The sequence below is a fragment of the Hipposideros armiger genome, unplaced genomic scaffold (genome assembly GCF_001890085.2).
Source record: "Hipposideros armiger isolate ML-2016 unplaced genomic scaffold, ASM189008v1 scaffold_1059, whole genome shotgun sequence".
NCBI lineage: Eukaryota > Metazoa > Chordata > Mammalia > Chiroptera > Hipposideridae > Hipposideros > Hipposideros armiger.
In genome coordinates, this window is record NW_017732409.1 from 175,568 (window position 1) to 196,664 (window position 21,097).

General features: G+C 36.1%; 1 protein-coding gene across 1 annotated transcript in view; it reads left to right on the plus strand.

Moving 5' to 3' along the window:
- LOC109376178 (UDP-glucuronosyltransferase 2B31-like) overlaps positions 1-20,202 on the plus strand; it is a 30,784-nt gene extending 10,582 nt beyond the window's left edge. The window contains exons 3-6 of the mRNA XM_019631981.1: positions 11,160-11,291; positions 13,400-13,487; positions 14,124-14,343; positions 19,689-20,202. Of these exons, the coding sequence (XP_019487526.1) occupies positions 11,160-11,291; positions 13,400-13,487; positions 14,124-14,343; positions 19,689-19,968 (720 nt within the window). The 3' untranslated portion in view covers positions 19,969-20,202. The remainder of the gene's footprint in view (positions 1-11,159; positions 11,292-13,399; positions 13,488-14,123; positions 14,344-19,688) is intronic.
- The last annotated feature ends 895 nt before the right edge of the window (positions 20,203-21,097 follow it).

Sequence of the window (21,097 nt, forward strand, 5' to 3'; positions counted from 1 at the left end):
CTGGCAAGAGAAAAACTACAAACTTGAGCTGTAGTGCCACCTTCAGGAAAACAAAAGGGAGGCTGTCAGCATCTGACCTGCTGCTGTATAAGACAGGAGTAGGCATACAGGCTTAAGAATTCTATCAAACAAAAGAGCAAGTAGCAATCAGAAGGTATGTTCACACAAGGTCTGAGAAAGCCTTATGTACAGCAGGTCTGACAAAAGGCATTTCTACCCTGAAAGTAGATACCATAGTAGAGACACAAGTAGGTGACTGCTAATTCAAATGCATAAAACAGCAACACAAGCTCCAAAGAACATGAAAATGCAAGGGAACATAAGATCACCAAATTTGCTATAATCTTACAGTAACAAAATACAGACATGGACATGTATGATTTGCCTGATATAAAATTCAAAATGGCTGTTTAAGTTAACTCAGTGATCTACAAGAAAACACAGAACTCTTATGCAATGTTGGTAGGCATTTAAATTTTGTGTAGCCACTGTGGAAATCAGTAGCAAGGTTGGTCAAGAAATTAAAAATATAGCTACCATATGATCCAGCAATCCCACTTCTGGATATATATCCACGAAAAAACAGGATATCAAAAATACATCCTCCGGGCCGGCCGAGTGGCTCAGTTGGTTAAGAGCTCGCTCGAGAGTGTGAGCTCTGAGCAACAGCGATTCGATGCCCCGCCTGAGCTGAGCTGCCAACAGGTGGCAGGATGGCTCAGCTATACAAAAAAAAAAAAAATACATCCTCAATACTATTTTTATTGCAGTATTCACAATAGCCAATAAATAGAAACACCTTACTGTCAACAGATAAATGGGTAAAGAAGATGTGAAACACACACACACACACATTGAAATACTATTCAGCCATGAGAAAGAAGGAAATCCTGCCACTCAGGACAACTTACAGGGACCCTGAAGTCATTGTGCTAAGTGGAATAAGTCACACTGAAAAATACAAATAATGTATGATGACACTTATATGTGGAATCTGAAAAAGGCAAACTCATAGAAACAGAGGGTAGAATGGTGGTTACCATGGGCTGGTGAAAGTGGGAATGGGGAAATTGAGAACATGTTGGTCAAAGGGTACAAACATACAACTCAAAGATGATTAAATTCTAAAAATATAATGCACACCATGGTGATTACAGTCAATAATACTCTATTATATACATGAAAGTTTCTAGAGATTAGATCTTAAATGTTCTCACAACAAATACAAACAAAAAAGATAATTATATGAAATCATAAAGGTGTTTGCTAATGCTAAAATAGTAATATTATTGCAATATGTAAAAAAGACAACTCTACACAAACACCTTAAACTCACAGAAGTTATATGTCAATTATATCTCAATTTAAAGAAAAAAAACCATGAAACAATGATTAGAATGAGAAAGTAAACATTTTTTTTAGAAAGGTTAAGTCATTATTTCCCAAAGAGAAAAATAAAATTAAACAATAGAAAACACAAGGACAAGACCAAAAAAAAAATTAGTATGAAGTTTGGGCCAGATATCCATAAATTTTTGCATCATTACATATTTCTTTGGGGACAGGGGAGCGTTTAGGAAGCACACTGAGCAATTAAGAACTTTTCAAGTACAAAAAGTAATAAAATTTGAAAACTGACAAGCATCAGGAACCAAAAGTCAGAATAATTCTGAAACAATTCCAGGTGAACATGACATCACCAGGACCTTTATATAATTTGAAGTAAGCTACTCAAGAGGGTAACCACATTTCTGCTAAACAAAGCCAAGCTATAACACTCACACTGTGACTGAGGTCCTCCCTGGGGGTCTCAGTGAGGTGACGATGAGGGTCCCTCACAGCCAGTTGCACACAGCACATTCTACTAGGACATCCATTTTTCAATATGATTTCAGGGCAAAAGCTGTCATATGCAAACAAACCAGAAAGATACCTACTCAAATAAGTAACTATATAAGCACATTTCTGGATTATAAATAGGAATCTTGGGGCTATTTCATGGAGATTCCAGACAGTAATACCAGACTCATGAATTACAGTGATTCTCTAGCCTATAAAAACTGATTTAAGGAGAGGGTCCCAAGATATCAGCATAGGAAGACCCTGAACTCACATCCTCCCATGAACATACCAAATATACATCCACATGTAGAGAAATTCCTCCAGAAGAACAAATTAGGGTTGACTGAACAGCTTCTGCACAGCAAATAAGAGAGAGACTGCATAGAGAAGGTTGGGGAATCACAAGAACTTTCCACTCTATGGGAACGCTGTGGGAACTCTGTGGGATTGAAAATGCCAGTGAGCACCAATCCTTATGTTCCCTCTCCACATAAACTGCATGGGCAGGAATGCAGTTCAAATGCTCTAGTCAACCTGCAAGGCCACCACAGTGTTTCTTAGGCCACTCACCCCATACCCAGTCTAGGCTCAGACAGCCAGGCTGCCATGGGACCACTACAGTCACATCCCCCTGGCTGCTCCAAACCAGGCCAGCCAGCCTAACAAGGTGCCCCCAGAGCCATGCACCCTGGTAAACCTGGCCCATGTCCTGTCCCAACTCTGACTAGCCTGCCGGCTAGAGAACTGCTGGTGCCTCAAGCAAACACTTTGGCTCCAGCCAGCCTGCCAATGCCACCCTACACATGCAGCGTACACACAGATCGTTCCTACACAAGGCCTCTCCATCTAGTTTGAGAGAGGTTGCTATTCCATCTAATTTATGGAAACAAACACAGAAAGTAAGACAAATTAGGAGAAAAACAAAATATGTTCCAAATTAAAGTACAAATAAAAAATCCAGAAAAAAAAATCCTAAAAAACAAACATAAGTAATTTGCCTGATAAAGTATTGAATGTAGTGGTCATAAGGATGCACACCAAATGTAACAGAAAATAGAAGAACACAATGAAAACTTTAACAGAGTTAGAAAAAAACAAAACTGAACCAATCAGAGCTGAAGAATACAGTAACTGAAGTGAAAAATGTGCTAATCAACAGCAGGTTAAATAATACAATAGAATGAACTAGCAATGTGGAAGACAGACTAATGAAATTACACAATCAGAAGAGCAAAAATAAAAAGAGTTATAAAAAAGAAGACCAGTTTAAGGGTCCTCGAGAACAACATAAGCCTATTAACATTTGCATTTAAGGGATCTCAGAAAGAAAAGAGAAAGGGAAAGAAAAAGAGACTGGGGGAGGGGGGGAAAGAAAACCTATTTAAAGAAATAATGGCTGAAATTTTTGCTAACATAGGAAAGGAAACAGACATTTAGATCTAGAAAGATCAGAGAGTCCCAAACAAGATGAACCGAAAGAGGTCTACACCAAGACATACTGTAACTAAAGTGGCAAAAGATAAAGGTAAAGAGTCTTTTTAAAAATTTTTTATTACATTTACTGGGGTGACACTGGTTAGTAAAATCACATAGGTTTCAAGTACACATTTCTATAATACATCATCTACATATGGCAGTGTGTATGCACCACCCAATCAGTTCTCCTTCAATCACCATATAATTGACACCCTCTTCCCTCTTCTACCACAACCTTACCCCCCGTTAACCTCTGGTAACCAGTGAACTGTTCTCTGTGTCTATGAGTTTTTATTTCTTCGTTTGTTTGTCTTGTTCCTTTGTTGCTTTCAGTTTTATATCCCACATTTCAGTGAAATCACATAGTTCTTGAATTTTTCTGTCTGACTTAACTTGTTTAGCATGATAATATCAAGATCCACCCATGTTGTCAAAAATGGCAGTATTTCACCTTTTCTTATGACTCAGTAGTATGCCATAGTATACATGTACCACATCTTCTTTATCCAATCATCAAAGAACACTTTGGTTGTTTATGTCTTGGCGACCATGAATAATGCTGCAATGAACACAGGGATACATAATCTTTATGGATAAATGTTACCAGATTTGTGGGGTAGATACCCAGGAGAGGGATTGCTGGGTCATAGGTAATTCTAGTCTCAATTGTTTGAGGAATCTCCATACTGTTTTCCATAGTGGTTGTACCAATTTGCATTCCTACCAGCAATGTATGAGGTACAGAGTTTTCTCCACAGCCTCTCCAACACGTTATTACTTGTCTTGATGATAGCCATTCTAACAGATATGAGGTGATATCTTATTGTGCTTTAATTTGCATTTCCCTAATAGCTAATAACATTGAGCATTATTTTCATATATCTGTTGGCCGCTTGTATGTCTTCTTGGGAGAAGTGTCTGTTCAGGTCCTCTGCCCATTTTGTAATTGAATTGTTTGTTCGTTTGGTGTTCAGTTGTACGAGTTCTTTATATATTTTGGATATTAGCCCCTTATTGGAGGTGTTGTTTCCAAATATCTTGTCTCATTGGGTTGGTTGCCTCTTGGTTTTGTTGATGGTTAAAAGAGAGAATCTTGAAAGCAGCAAGAGAAAAACAACTAGTCACATAAAAATGAAACTTCATAAAGCTATCTGCTGATTTCTCAGGAGAAATGTTACAGAAGGTAGTGCAGAATATACTCAAAATGTTAAACGGATAGAACCTACAACCTAGAATATTCTACCAGGCAAGATTCATTCAGAATGGAAGGTGAGATAAAGAATTTCCCTGAGAAGCAAAAGTTAAAGGAATTCATCACCAATACACCAGATTTACAAGAAATGTTAAAGGGCCTTCTTTAAGCAGAACAGAAAGGCTATAACCAGAAATAATATTTACAATAAAAAAGATCGTACTGGAAAATCAAATATGGTAGCTTAGTCACTTAAAAAGCTAGTATGGGGCCAGCCGAGTGGTGCGATGGTAAGAACTGGATTGGGAGCCAGAGGGCCCCAGTTCGGATCCCACATATGAGGGCCAGTGACACTGCCCTCTACAGCTAAGATGCTGAACAACAGCTCAACCTGGAGCTGGGCTGCTGTGAGTCGCTGGCGATGGCAAGGCTGCAGCCCCTGCTGCAGTGGGTTGCCATGGGCTACCGTGTGTAGCCAGCAGCCGCCGTGAGCGGCCGTCCAGAAGCCGGCAACTGATCTGCCTCGCCCGGGAAGAGTGCAATGATGGTGCCAACTTGGGCCAGTGAAGCAACGTCCTCCACAACTAGACTGAAGAACAAAACGACAGCAACTTGTCTGTTCCCCTTCCCCCACTTCCCCAGCACTGTTCCCATCCCCCAATTCCCCAATAAAAATCTTAAAAAAAAAAAAGCTAGTATGAAGATTCAACAGACAAAGTAGCAAATTAACTATAACTACAATAAGTATTTGGGGACACACAACAATAAAAAAGATATAAAATATGATGTCAAAAACATAAAACATGGAGAGACAAGTATAAATGTAGCTCTTTGTGAGTGCTTTTGAACTTAAATGCATAACTGCAGAAAGCAGACTGCTATAGATAATAATTGGTATATATGAACCCTGGTAACCACAACCCATAAATCTACAAAGAATGACCAAAAACATGAAAAGAAACAAACAAACACTAAAGGACACCAGTACACCAAGAGGAGACATCAAGAAGTAAGAACAGAGAACTACAAAAACAACCAAAAAACAATTAACAAAATGTCAATAAGAATATTCTTATCAATAATTACTGTGAATGAAACTGAACCTAATGCTCCAATAAACAGACATGGAATAGCTGAATGGATTTAATTATAAAAATTGTTTGAAAAAACTCATCTGTATGGTGACTACAAGAGACTCACTTCAGATTGAAAGACACACAGATTAAGAGTGAAGGGATGGAAAGAGATGTACAATACAAACAAAAATGAAAAGAAAACTAGGGCAGTACTACTCATATAAGGCAAAGTACACTTTAAAACAAAGACTATAAAAAAGACAAACAAGAGCATTATGTAAAAGGAGGCAATGCAAGAAGAGGATACAACATTTGTAAATATCTATGCAGCCAACATAGGTGCACCGAAGTATATAAAGCAAATATTAACAGATATAAAGGGAGAAATGGATAGCATTACAATAATAATAGTATGGGAGTTTACTATTTCCTCAATGGATAGATCCAGACAGAAAAATCAATAAGGAAACAACGGCCTTAAACATCACATTAGACCAAATGGATTAGAACATTTCATCTAAAAATTGCAGCATATATATCCTTCTTGAGGGCACATGGAACGTTCTTTAGAATAGATCACATGTTAGCTCACAATATAAGTCTGAATAAATTCAAGAAGATTGAAATGACATCAAGCATATTTTCTGACAGCAACACTATAAAATTAGAAATCAATTACAAGAAGAAAACTGTAAAAAACTTTAACACATGGAGCCTAAACAAGACTCTATTTAACAACCAATGAGTCAAACAGGACATCAAAATCTACCATAATTAAGACAAATGAAAATTAAACCACAACATTCCAACAACGAGGAAATGCAGAAATAGCAGTTCTAAGAGGAAAGTTCATAATGATTCAGGCCTACCTTAAAAGAAAAAAGAAATAAAAATCCCTAATCAATAATCTAACATTACACCTAAAAAGACAAGAAAAAATGAAACAAACAAAAAGCCTCAATACATGGAAAGAAGGAAATAATAAAAATCAGAGTGACAATAAATAGACTAAAAATCAAATGGAAAAGACCAATGAAAGTAAGAGTTACCTTTGAAAAGATAAACAAAATCCATAAGCCTTTAGCCAGACTCATCAAGAAAAAAGAGAGCCCAAATAAATAAAATCATAAATGACAAAAAAGAAGTTACAACCAACACTACAGAAATACAACACATCATAAAAAAAAACACTATGAACAATTTCATGCCAACATACTGGACAAGCTAGAATAAATTTCAAGAAACATACAACTTTCCAAGACTGAACCAGGAATAAGCAAAAATTTGAACAGGTCGATTACTAGCAAGAAAATTGAAGCAGTAATGAAAAAAAATCACCCAGAAAACAAACATCCAAGACCACATGATTTCACAGGAGAAGTCAACAAACATTTAATTATAACAAACAACTAATACCTATCCCTATCAAAATATTCCCAAAAGATTGAAGAGGAAATAACACTCCCAAACTCATTCTATTAAGACAGACAGCATTATCCTGATAGCAAAACCATACAAAGACACTATAAAAGAAGAAAAATACAAGTAAATATTCCTGATAAACATAGATGCAAACATTCACAGCAAAATATTAGCAAATCGAATTCAACAATATATTAAAAGTGTTATGCATCATTATCAAGTGGGATTTATTCTAGTGATGCAAGCATGGTTCAACATCCACAAAAAAATGTAATATACATCACAAAACCAATGATAAAAATATGATCATACCAATAGATGCAAAAAGAAAAAAACCTTTGACAAACTCCAACATCTATTAATCACAAAAAAATCTCAATGAAGTGGGTACAGAGAGAACATACTTCTACGTAATAAAGGCTATATATGATGAACCCACAACAAATATCATACCTAATGGTGGAAAGATAAAACCTTTTCCTCTAAGATCAGAACAAGAGAAGGACACCCACTATCACCACTTTTATTCAACACAGTATTGGCGTTCCTAGCCATAGCAATCAGGCAAGAAAAAGAAAAAAAAATGGGCAGTCATATTAGAAAGGAAGATATAAAACTGTCACTATTTTGAGATGACATACTATATATTGAAAACCATAAAAACTCCACCAAAGAAACTTAGAACTAATAAATGAATTCAGTAATGTTGCTAGATATAAAATTAATATACTTAAATATGTTGTTTCTATACACTAATAATGAACTACCAGAGGAATACAGAACATAACCCATTTTTAAATTGTATCAAAAAGAATAACATACCTAGAAATGAATTTAACCACAGAGCTGAAAGACTTGCACTCTGAATACTATAAAACATTGATGAAAGAAACTGAAGACACACAAATAAATGGAAGAATATATCGTGCTAGTGGATTGGAAGGATTAATACTGTTTAAATGTCCATGCTGCCCAAAGCAATCTACAGGTTAAATGCAATCCATATCAAATTCTACTAACATTTTTTCTCAGTACCAGGACAAACATCATAAAATTTCCATGACACCAAAATAGATCCCAAATAGCCAAAGGTATCTTGAGAAAGGACAAAGTTGGAGGTATCATGGTAGCCAATTTCAAAATATACTACAAAGATATAGTAATCCAAACATTATGATACAGGCATAAAAACAGACACATAAGTCAATGTAACAGAATTTTAAAATCCCTTGCTTATATGGTCAATTATTCCATGGCAAAGGAGGTAAGAAAATATAATAGGAAACTGACAGGCTCCTCAATAACTGGTACTGGGAAAACTGGATGGATACATGCAAAAAAAAAATGAATCTACACTACTTTTTTACACCATGTACAAAATGTAAGACCTGAAGTTATAAATTTCCTAGAAGAAAACATAGAGAATAAACTCTTTGACATTGGTCTTAGCAATTTTATTTTGGATATATCTCTTTGGGCAGACACAATAAGCGCAAAAATAAACAAATGTAAATACATCAAAGTACAAAGTTTCTGCTCAGCGAAGCAAACTATCAACAAAATGAAAAAACAACCCACTGAATGGGAGAAGATATACTCAACTGTATTTCCTATAAGGGGTTAATGTCAAAAATATATATAAAATTCATACTACTCAACATTAAAAAACAAAAACACCCAATTAAAAAGTGGGCACAGGACCTGAACAGACATGTCTCCAAAGAAGACATACACATTGCGAACAGACATATGAAAAGATTCTTTGTATCAGTAATCACCAGGGAAACACAAATCAAAACCACAGTGAGATATCACCTCACACCTGTCACAATGTTTATCAATAAGTCAAAATACAAATGCTGACGAGGATGTGGAGAAAAGGGAGTTCTCGTGCAATGTTGCTGTGGCTGCAAATTGGTGCAGCCACTGTGGAAAACAGTTTGGAGTTTCCTCAAAAACTTAAAAATAGAACTACCTTATGGCCCAGCAATTCCACTCCTGGGTATTTATCTGAAGAAATCCAAAACACTAATTTGAAAAGATATATGCATCACCATGTTTATGCAGCATTATTTACAATAGCCAAGAGATGGAAGCAACCTAGGTTTCCACTGATAGATAAATGGATAAAATAGAAGTGATATATATATATATATATATTATATGTATATATAATATATATATATATATATATTACTTATCAGTACAAATGAATGAATCTTGCCAAATGCAAAAACACAGATGGACCTAGAGCCTATTATGCTAAGGGAACTGAATCAGACAGAGAAATACAAATACCATACAATGTATATGTGTAATTTAAAAAGAACAAAACAAACAAAAAACACAAACACACTTGCTTGTAGATACAAAGAACAATCGGATTGTTGCCAGAGAAAGAGGGAAGGGGGATGGGAGGAAAAGGTGAAGAGGAATAGGAGATACAAACTTCAACTTGTAAAATATATGTCATTGAAATGTAATGTACAGCAAAGAGAATACAATCAGTAATATATTAACTTTGTACAGTGATAGATGATTACTAGGTTTATCACAGATATCACATGGTTAGGTATACCAACGTCAAATCACTATGCTGTACATCTGAAACTAATATAACATGTCAACTATACTTTAATAAACTTTATTAAGTGATGTAGGGAGAGCTTGGGGGAATCTAAGTAAGGTAAAAATTATTATTGAGTGAAGAGAAGAAAGATATAAAATCATCCTAATGATAAAATTTTTCATAGTACTCAACCAAAAAAATAAAATACTGATGAGTAAACTAAAATAATTCTCCAGAAAACCTGTCAGAAAATAAACACATTTAGTAGAACTATAACAATAAAGAATTAAATGTGAGTTAAGATCCTACTATATGTAGCCTCATTCCAAGAATCTATATTAGAAATAAACAACACCATACATGAAGAGTATATAGTCTAAAAGTATTTCCTCTTCAATACTATGTACTGACCCTATTACATTTCTTCTTATACACACACAGACACACACACATTTGCTCAAATATTCATAATAGAATAATTCAAGCTATAATAGCATCAATTGCATATGGCAAAGGAACTGAGGAATTAGGTCTGTGAAAAATAGCCACTGATAAAAACAGAATAGAGTTTCCTTAAATAATTAAAAGCAGAATTACCATTTGCTCCGCAACTATACTTCTGGGTATATTCAAAACAATGACATTAGGATGCTGATGAGATATTTCCACACCCATCTTCATAGCAACACTATTCATCAGACCAAAAGACTGAAGCAATCCAAGGGTCCACTGGTGGATGAATCAATAAACAAAATAAGGTATTTACACACAATGCAATATTGTGAGTTATGTGACATTGAGAAAGGTCCAACTCCAGGCAAACTCATGAATGATGTCCACAAAATCTTAGCCTCAACAGCCCTGCTCAGCTCCTTTACACTCAAGCCTACGGTTTCTTGGATGGAGTTAATCCATCTCCTATCTGATCTTCCTCTTTCCTGAGGCCTTCTTTTCATCCTAGCGTTATTGTCTTCAAATAACCCTGCCTTCTCATGAAGTGCCTGAAGAAGGACACTCTCAGTTTGGTCATTTTTGCCTCCAGCAATATTTCAGGCTTCAGTTGCTGCAGGACTTACTTGTCTTTCTTGTGGGTCAAGGTATCTGTAGAAGAATATTACTCATCCTTAAATCTGAGGAAATTCTACCACATGCTATAAATTAGTAGAATCTTAAGGACATTGTGTTAAGTGAAATAGGCCACTCACAAAAAGACAAATACTGTATGATTCTACTCATCCAAGGCATCAAGAACACTAAAATTCATAGAAACAAAGAGTAGAATGATAGTTCTAAGGAACTAGTGAATGTGGAAATGCAGAATTACAGAATAATGAACACAGTTACAGTATAAAAATATATATATACACACACACATACATATATATAACTGAAATGTATACTTAAAATGGGTTAAGATGGTAAATTTATGCTATGTGTATTTTACAATAAAAAAACAGGCATATACTAATTATTCCTGATAATACTTGATTTTCTCTCATTAGCTGTTTGTAGCACTCCTTTCAATAAATAGTATTCACTGTACTGATATTCCTTTATGATGGACCAAATTCTTTCTTCACAGGAAATGGAAGAGTTTGCCCAGAGCTCTGAGGAAAATGGAATTGTGGTGTTTACTCTGGGGTCAATGGTCAGTAATATGACAGAAGAAAAGGCCAATGTGATTGCATCAGCCCTTGCCCAGATTCCACAAAAGGTTAGATTAAGTACAAATCTATTTACTGAGTGTGTTAAACTTTGTACAGAGTCTGAATACAGAAATTTTCTTCATAAAAGGTAAAACTACTATGATAGCCCCAATTCATCTCAGAGAGCAATTTAAAACCAAAATACGTATACAAGGCAGGTGCTACAGAAATCCAGAGGTTATTTTTGAATGACAATAACTTTGGCATTAAATTTGTGATGACAAAGAAGTGTATTTAAGAGGTACAGTGTGAAGTTTGGTATTATAATGGTATTGGAGCTAGGTACACATATCACCAAATTCTGTCCTGTCATTTGTCCCTTTTCCCTGCAGGATTCCTGAATGCATTGTAGAGTCTACGGAAGTTATCAGAAAGGAGTTAAATTTTAACAGTAACACTAAACAGGAACTGGTAACAGTCAGATGCCTAGTACCGGACATCTAGGCCTCTCTTACTTCCCCTGAATTTTGGAATAGGTCTATGCCCTGTGTTTTTCTGGGTGCTATTCAGAGAAAGGGTGTCCAAGTCTCACGGAGCTTTACTCAGGTACCCAAACCAGCCATGATGATTTAGATAAAGAGAAAAACTGGCCTGTATGAAAGAGAAAACCTGCCTGGTGGGCTGGGCCCTGCTAAAGTTTGAAGCAGGGAGACATAAAAGAAAAGGTGGAGGTGGGTCCAACCCTTAAGGTGACCATGTGCTTTATAAAATGTGACCCCACAACGTGGCTTCTAATCAATCAGAATAACTCCCCCTGACTGATGAAAGAGAAATAAATATAAAATAAAATCAACCAAAGGGCCGGCCGAATGGCTCAGTTGGTTAAGAGCTCGCTCAAGAGTTTGAGCTCTGAGCAACAGCGGTTCGAGGCCAGCCCGAGCTGAGCAGCCGCTAAGCTGCCAATAGGTAGCAGGATGGCTCAGCTAAAAAATAATAATAATAAAAAAAAATAAAATAAATAAATAAATAAATAAAATAAAATAAAATAAAATAAAATCAACCAAAAACGAGCCTAGTATGGGACAGTTTCAGATGCCCCCTTCATAAAACATGGTAGTAAATTATTTCTAATAAATAAAATTGCAGTCTCTGGGTATTTGGGAGTGACTTTTTAACTTCCTAAATGATGTAGTTCTCCGTATCACCCACCCATGCTAGTTTGCAGAGAACCTGACATGCAACAAATAGACATTAACCACTTCTAAACTAGAATTCAGGTTTTGAGGGTTGCTTGGGAATTCCAAAATCTGGATGTAATTTTGGTATCGAGCCTGGACATGGTTTGGCCCATTATGCTTAAGTAACCATATTAATATGCTGTCAGTGCTCATCATAAATTAACAGTCAGTTGAATAAAATTTAGCATCCTCATATTTGATTTTTTCCAAAGCTAAACTTTTCTTTATGAAGTGCCAATGTGCTCTTCTTTTCTATATTTTAAGAATTTTCAGTCCTAGCTACAGTGATAGCACTATATTTATGTAAAAATTAACACTTGAAATTTTTCTTAGAAGCAATGATTAAATAATTAGTAAACTAAAAGAAGCTAAGCATGCTTATTAAGCAGAAAGTATTTATTATTATAAATGTTTAAAATTCAGAGTTAGTTCTCACAAAAAAGCTGACTGCATTGATTTTGTAAATCAAAAGACATAAAACTCTAATAAAATAACTTACGGAACTAGTGGATATAAGTAAAGCACTTCCCTCATCACTCAAAAAGAAATAAACAGGTTAACATTAAATCTGGAAAATGAGAGCTAGTAAAATAAATAGTTAAAACAAAATATATGGGCAAACTTGTACCATAATTACATGACTACCAAAAAAATTGTATACACTTGAAATGGTATTGATAATCTCATTTGTCTAACCCCTAAGTGTGAAACATCATTGCATTCATACCAATTGAATATAAAAATAAGTACATGTAATATGAGTATTCCTCCTACAACAGTGTTTTATTCATTTTCATTATCTAATATCTCTTGTCCTCATTTCCTTATCTGTAATATGTAAGGGGGTTAACTAGATGTGTCTTAATCTATTTAGAATCTAACATGCTATAAATTTGTAGCTTGACTAGTGGAATAAGTTATTTTCTTCACCCTAACAGGTTATATGGAAATTTGATGGCAAAAAACCAGACACCTTAGGGACAAATACTCGGCTCTATAAATGGATCCCCCAGAATGACCTTCTTGGTAAGACTCTGGAAAACACTGAAATGAGAGTCAACCTGACCAGAGTGATAAACAATTCATCAGGAAAGAAATGTATTAATCATTGCTTATTGAAAACCTCAAAACTAAAAATTAACTTCTTTAGATAAAGTCCCTAGCCCTAGGGGAAAATGGTAAGATACAACAGATGGTATCTTATTATACACATTCAAATTCCTTATGACCAGAAACAAGTTACATTTATTTCAGGTGTAATTACCTCTCACAGAATATTTTGACACCCTACACATCAGACTCAGTGACCTCACTATTTCATTAAGAACATATATTCTAACATGTTTCCCTCCCTCTTTTTCCCCCATGCATTTGTTTTCTTTTTTTTTAGCCCAGTAGGTTCTTTTCAATTTGTCCACCAGGTAATCTTATATTCATTTTAAGTCTCAAGTCACACACCAATCTTCTATGTATCTTTCACTTACTTTGCCAGCTGACTTATGTGCTTCTTCCTTTGCGCACTGGGAGAAATTTTAATGCAGTTTCATGTGTATAATAATGTGTCATCTAGGAAACACTGCCTCTTTCAGTGCTTTATATTGCCCTACTCTCATTTTATTCTAAGACTGTAATTAGTAATTTGCTGAAATTCATCAATCTTAGGTCATCCGAAAACCAAAGCCTTTATAACTCATGGCGGAACCAATGGCGTCTATGAGGCGATCTACCACGGGATCCCCATGGTGGGCATTCCTTTATTTGCAGAGCAACCTGATAACATCGCTCGTATGAAGGCCAAGGGAGCAGCTGTCAGTTTGGACTTCAACACAATGTCAAGTTCAGATTTGCTCAATGCATTGAAGACAGTTATTAATGACCCTTTGTGAGTATCACAATTTTTTTTCATAGATGATATTTATACATAGGTTCTTTTGTCAATGGTGCATATGACTTTCATCTCATTTTTAAGAGGCTAATTTTGACATTAACATAATTTAACCCATCTTAAATCTATTTTTATTTTCAACCACGCATTGATTTCAAATTGCATTTTAATCCCATATACCGGGAGTACAAAAAAAATGATAAATGTACACATTTTAAGAGATGTTATTTTAGAGTGTATGCTTTTTTTTTCACCCTCCATGGTTAATGGGTAGCCAACTGGTGCAACAATTTTCTCCTCAAATAATATAAAGTTATACAAGTAATTGTAAAAGGAACACATTTTTAAAACCATGATAGAACCCATAAAAGGAAAGAATAATGACCTACAAGAAAAATCATAAATTCTTTTCATTCAATTCCTAAGGATTCTGAAACTATAATTTCTTTACACTCAAAAACTTGATTTTATTATAAACATTTTAACAGACTTTATAATGAGATATAATTTACACATCATAAAATTAATAGTTAAAATTACAAAATTAAAATATATATATAATATGTTTACACAGCTATGAAACCATCATCATAACATAAACTTAGGACATTTTCATCACCCCACAAAGAAATCTCATATGCCTTAGAACACATCTCCCATCCCCTATGCCCAAGCAACCATTAATAAACTTTGTCTCTATTAGTCCTTTTGGACATTTCATAATAACGGAATCATATAATATGTGGTCTTTTACTACTGGCTTCTCGCACAAAGCATAATGTGTTTGAGTTTCTTACCTGTTGTAGCTTTGCACTGCTGAAAAACATTCTGTGATATAGATAAAGCACATTTTATTTATCTATTTATCAGTTCATGGACATTTTGGCTTTTTCCATGTTTGGCTGTTATGAATATTGCTATCTCTGATTTTGTGTGGATATATTTAAAAATTCCAGTATTTACAGCAAATGAAAACAGACTAAATCATTTTTTTAAAATACTGTCAGACCACATATTAAAAATTAATGATATATACTATTTTGAAGCCATGCTTACATAACGTGACAAGAAGATTATAAGTGCAAAGGTAGAGAAAAGATCTATTTCAACAGTGACCATAAAAAGATGTAGCTATACTAGTATTGGGCACAGTAGACCAGAAGCACTACTAAAAATAAAGATGATGATAATCTTTAATAAAGATGAGGTTAATCTTTCAAAACACTACAAATTATTAATTGGACATACCTACTAATAAATCTCCAAGTAAAAAAAGTAAAAGTAGACAAAAAGAAAAACCAAAATAAATCTATAGGCATAAGAGGATGTTTTTGAAGAACTTTTTCTACAATATAAAAAAATTACAAAATAGGTGAGTACATAAAAGTTCTGAAACACAATTTTTAAATGCCACCTATTTGAGATATATACAAGAGTGGGAAAGATGTATTTTTCAACAGTATAAGGAATAGTTGATGGAATTGAACAAAAATGCTGGGGAAACAAACAACACTCAGTATTTGAAATTTTACAAAGCGTAAAGAGCTATTTTCAGATCAGACTAGAATTTGACCAGGAATTAAAAAAAAAAGTCTATCTTTTGAAAACTAAGCAATACATTTCTAAATACTGAAATCATAATCATATATGCACCTTCTCAGCAATTCTCCTTCTAGGTATATACACAACAGAAATGTGTCAATATGTAAACCTAAAGACATATACAAGAATATTTACATCAGCATTAGTAAATATGTCCAAAAAAATTAACAATCCAAATGTCCATTGAACATTATGAAGCAATAATCGGAGGTACTGTCAGATGATACAGCATTGGATACAATACAGCATTGGAATTAACCAACAACAACTTCAGAAAAGACTAAAACAAAGAAGTATTACTACTTGATTCAAAATATACACAAAAAACTAATCTGTGATGTTAAAAGTAATGACAGTAATTAATTTGTGGAAGTGATTAGTGACTAAAAGATCCAAGAAAATGGGGAGCTTCTAGTAGCTTGTGGTATCAATTAACAGTATCTAGGTACTGGGTAGGTGCATAGTTACATTTACTTCATGACAATTTTCTAGGTAATTTTGAGCTGTTTATATAAGATATGCACATTTTTCTTAGTTTTTTATACTTAAATTAATGGCATATTTTACAAAATGTTTTGTTTCCTTTTGTTTTGAAAAAGCAGCAAAATAGGCTGATTTCTCTTTGCCAGGAATTTATATAGCACAGGTTCACCATTGGAAATATAATAATTTCACAAGCGAAACCATAGAGGATAATGTCTTAATACACCAAGTAAAGAAATAACATATACCAAATAAATGACCAATTAATCACACTATTGTTCCAGGTAAGGGGAGAGGGAGGAATAAAGCCCAAATTTAACATGAGGTGTATTTTTTAAGATGAGTGTGGACCCCGAGAAAGAAGACACCTACTAAGAAGGGCTCCAGATAGCTAACTAGGCTCAAATTAAAAAAAAAAAAAAACAGCCTAGCAGCCATTTCTACAGAGAGGTCTCTTCTGCAGGCTGCACTCTGGGTAGAGACCTACACTAAGCAGCCTGCCTCCTGCACTAAACTGCCTTCCCGCACTGTGTCCCAGCCATCTGAGCCAGCCCTTAGAAAGGAGTTCCTGGATAATATTTCGACCAATACAACTGAGGCTTTCCCCATCCAACTAGAGCTGCGCAGCTATCAATACATCCCATCAGCATCTTCACTGACCACAGTGGCTCCATTCTGACCAATTAAGAAAATGCCTTTGGAACCAATCAAACTGTAGGACTTGAAGTCTCCACTTCCATTAAGATGGACCAACGGGTCCAGGGGAAGGACCTTCTATCTATATAAGGCAACTCCCCTCTAGCTCAGGGTGGACACTTTCTCTTTCCAAGGAAGACTGAAGGCCGCGTATCCCCAGCTGGAGCTGAAACACCAAAAGAACTCTCCAGAGCAGAGCAGAGGGGAGTGGACCAGCTCAGGGAAGAGTGGAGTTAACAGGACCAGAGCAGAGCAGAGCTGTCTAGCCAGAGAGGGGCCTGGCCTCAGGGCCACCTCACAGCTATGCTGTTTCCCAGTTGAGCTAGAACACTATACAGCTGTTTGCACTGAAAGAAGGTTTCTGCTTCACTGCACCCCAAATTGGGGATTCCTGTTGGTGTTGAAATGGCACCAGTGACCATCAGTTGACAAGAGGCACTCCTGACAGTCAGCAACCAGGACCTGATTTCCATCATCCAGCACAAAAGTAAATGTCCCCTGCTGCTAGAACAGGTTGCTAGGGAACAAAGTTGCCAGTGTTGGTAGGCTGGCTACCTCTTTCACAGGGCTGCCCTGAGGTTTAGCACCACTAAGAGGGGTTTTTCAACAAGACAGGAAGGAATGCCCCAAAGGTCTCCAGAGTTTTTACAGTAGGTTACTAGTGAAGAGTCACCTCCTCCAAACTGAAACTCTCAAATACTGCTCACAAACTCAATATTCATAGTCTACATGTCCCCTTGTCATAGGTGCTTTTCCACAGGCTCTAGCTGATAATCCCCCAGGGAGGCCCCCTGCTTACCAAAGGAAACCACAAGTAGAAGGATGACATCAAGAAATGATTTACTTCATTGTTATAGAAAATTTTCTTTTGGTCTTTGTCATAAACAAGTGGATTAAAACTTCACTTATATCACAAAGAAGTGGATTTGAAATCATATTAAACCAATACACATGATGTAATGAGAAATCTAATAAGAAAAAAAGAAAAAATGCCTACAGGGTGCTGTATAGTATCCAATGCTGTATCATAGTGAGGCCAGGAAAAGCCTCTCTTAGCTGTGACACTGACACCAATGCCTCCATCAGAAGTTAGAAGTAGCCTTGGGGTGTGATAGCAAAGACTATTCCAAGAGAGGACAAAGTGGGGAGAAAGTGCAAAGGTGCTGAGGTGGGAACACATTTGGCAGCTTCTGTGAACAGCCAGAAGGCCAAGGTGCCTACAATAGAGTGTTCAGGACAAAGTGACAGGAGAGAGGTTCCAGGGGTCTGTCCACTTTCAAAACGCAAAATTCAACCCAGTAAATTTTAAGGTATAATTACCTATACTGAGCAATTCACGAATCAGGCAGCATCTGATCAGGAACTACAAGGACTCTCTGAGGAGTTGTACAAAATGGAAAGCTGTATAGAAAGGAGGGTGTGGCAGGGAAGTTATTAGCAAAAAATATATACACATATTTAGACAAGGATATATTTTTCCAGCAAAGGAATGGCAAGGGTTTTATCATGTAGATTGCCTCTTCTCTGTAAGATAAAACGCTTGGGGCCGGCCGAGTGGTGCGTTGGTTGAGAGCTGGCTTGGGACGCCAGAGGGCCCCGGTTCAGATCCCACATATGAGGGCCAGTGACACTGCCCTCTACAGCTAAGATGCTGAACAACAGCTCAACCTGGAGCTGGGCTGCGGTGAGTCTCCAGCGACGGCATAGGCTGCAGCCCCTGCTGCAGTGGGTTGCCATGGGCTACCGTGTGTAGCCAGCAGCCAGTGTGAGCGGCCATCAGCCGCAGTGAGCGGCCATCCAGAAGCCAGCAACTGATCTGCCTCGCCCAGGAAGGGCGCAATGATGGTGCCGACTTGGTTGAGCCAGTGAAGCAACGTCCTCCACAACTAGATTGAAGAACAAAATGACAGCAACTTGTCTGTTACCCTTCCCCCAATTCCCCAGCTCTGTTCCCATCCCTGCAATTCCCCAATAAAAATCTTTAAAAAAAAAAAAAAAAGATAAAACCCTTGCCATTGAGAGGGCCCAAGTGCTCTGGTGCCTACAGTTATACTTTCGAGGCATCTGGAAAAGAGCTTACTCTGACTTTCAAAACGTAAGGTATCCTAGATGTATATAAACAAAGGACAGGCACCTTTAAGGTGAAGATTAACCTTTTACTAGGCCTGGGAGGTGACTACTCACCAGGACTTGCACAGTTAGGAATGTATGATCAGCTCAATCTGCATGGTTATTTTTGGTCATTGAACTCATCAGGCCTGCTCTGTAGACCCTTTTTCATTCAAATTTATAGCCCTTAGAAAGATTCTATCATTTGCTCTGCTAAAATAATGTAACTTTCCCAGATTATCTTCCTTCATCAGTTTGTAAAATACTTATCATCACAAAATTCAATGTAAAAACCAGACCATTTTTGAAGACCCAAATGAAAATAACTTCTGCAATTCTGTGACATTTATTTTGAAACATATATATGAGACTTAAAAACCTTTCATGGGAATAATACGCTTAGGCAAATTAACTTCCTTTCAATGTTGGTGTCTTTTTGGTTTCTCCTTTAGATATAAAAAGAACGCTATGAAATTATCAAGAATTCACCATGATCAGCCAATGAAACCTCTAGATCGAGCAATCTTCTGGATCGAGTTTGTCATGCGCCACAAAGGAGCCAAACACCTGCGGCCAGCCTCCTATAACCTCACCTGGTTCCAGTACCACTCTCTGGATGTGATTGTGTTTCTGCTGGCCTGTGTGGCAATTGCTATATTTGTCATCACAAAATGTTGTCTGTTTTGTTGCCAGAAGTTTGCTAAAACAGGAAAGAGAGAAAAGAGGGAGTAGTTGTATCTGAACTGAGGCTAGTGGCCTCACAGATGGGACTCCTCCAGAATAATCCAGCAAGAAGTTTTGAAGGAAGAAGGCCTACCTCCTTGTTAGAACAATGTTTCACCGTTCAGCTTGTCAAATCAAAATTTGTTTTCAAGTTATTTCCTACCTATTTAAGAGTTAGGAATACGTCATGCCACAGATACAAACTGGCAAAAAACAAAATAAAAATAAAACTATATGCATATATATCAAAATGTATTATTATAATATAAAAGTCATACTAAAAAAACAAAAAACTGAGCTTAACTATGTTTCAAACATGACAAATGGACACAAGAAACTCTTACTAGAGGTCTATTCACATATGAATATTATTTTGCAAACACTCAGAATATTTTAGTTTCATTTTGGTGCAGAATTCTGTAGTTTCAACTTTTGCTAAAGAAGTTATTCAATAGTTAGAATTATGTACAAAAATTCACCCTTCCATTTCATTTTGGGAGACTAGTAATGCTCCTTGGTTTGACTGTGCATCCAGACTCAACATCATTCTTACCTAAAAACATGTCAAACCATTGACCTTCATCCAGTTTAAGTCACTTCCCATCAATATGCATGTGGATCTAGAAATATAATAACAGCTATAGCTGCTTCCTATTATCAAACTGAGCTATTTATGAAAGACTTGGGTTTTAGTAGCTAATTCTCTTTACCCCAAAGCCCTAAAAATGTTCATTTGATTGCATTCACTCTCATTTCATCCTTTAATAGTGGAAGTCAGGTCCTTCCACTTGTAGGTTTGAAAATGTAGACCCCATACTCTAACAAAACTGTTAAATTTTCATTTTCTCCAATGTGTGTGTACATATATATGTCCACTTCTTCAAAACAGGCACAGCATCACTTAGCTACTTACAGATATGGTGAGCAACTCAATGTCTTTGTTGAAGGCAGTTTGAAATAATGATTATTATTCTATATAACCATACCAGATCAGCATGTCTCATTCTTTCTTTCTTTCTTCAGAAACCTGCTCTTACATCACTTTCGTTAACCTCATATGAACACATTAAAACCTTTGGCATCACAAATATCATACACCTATCACTTTCTTTTAAACCTAGGCACACTATGAGTGACC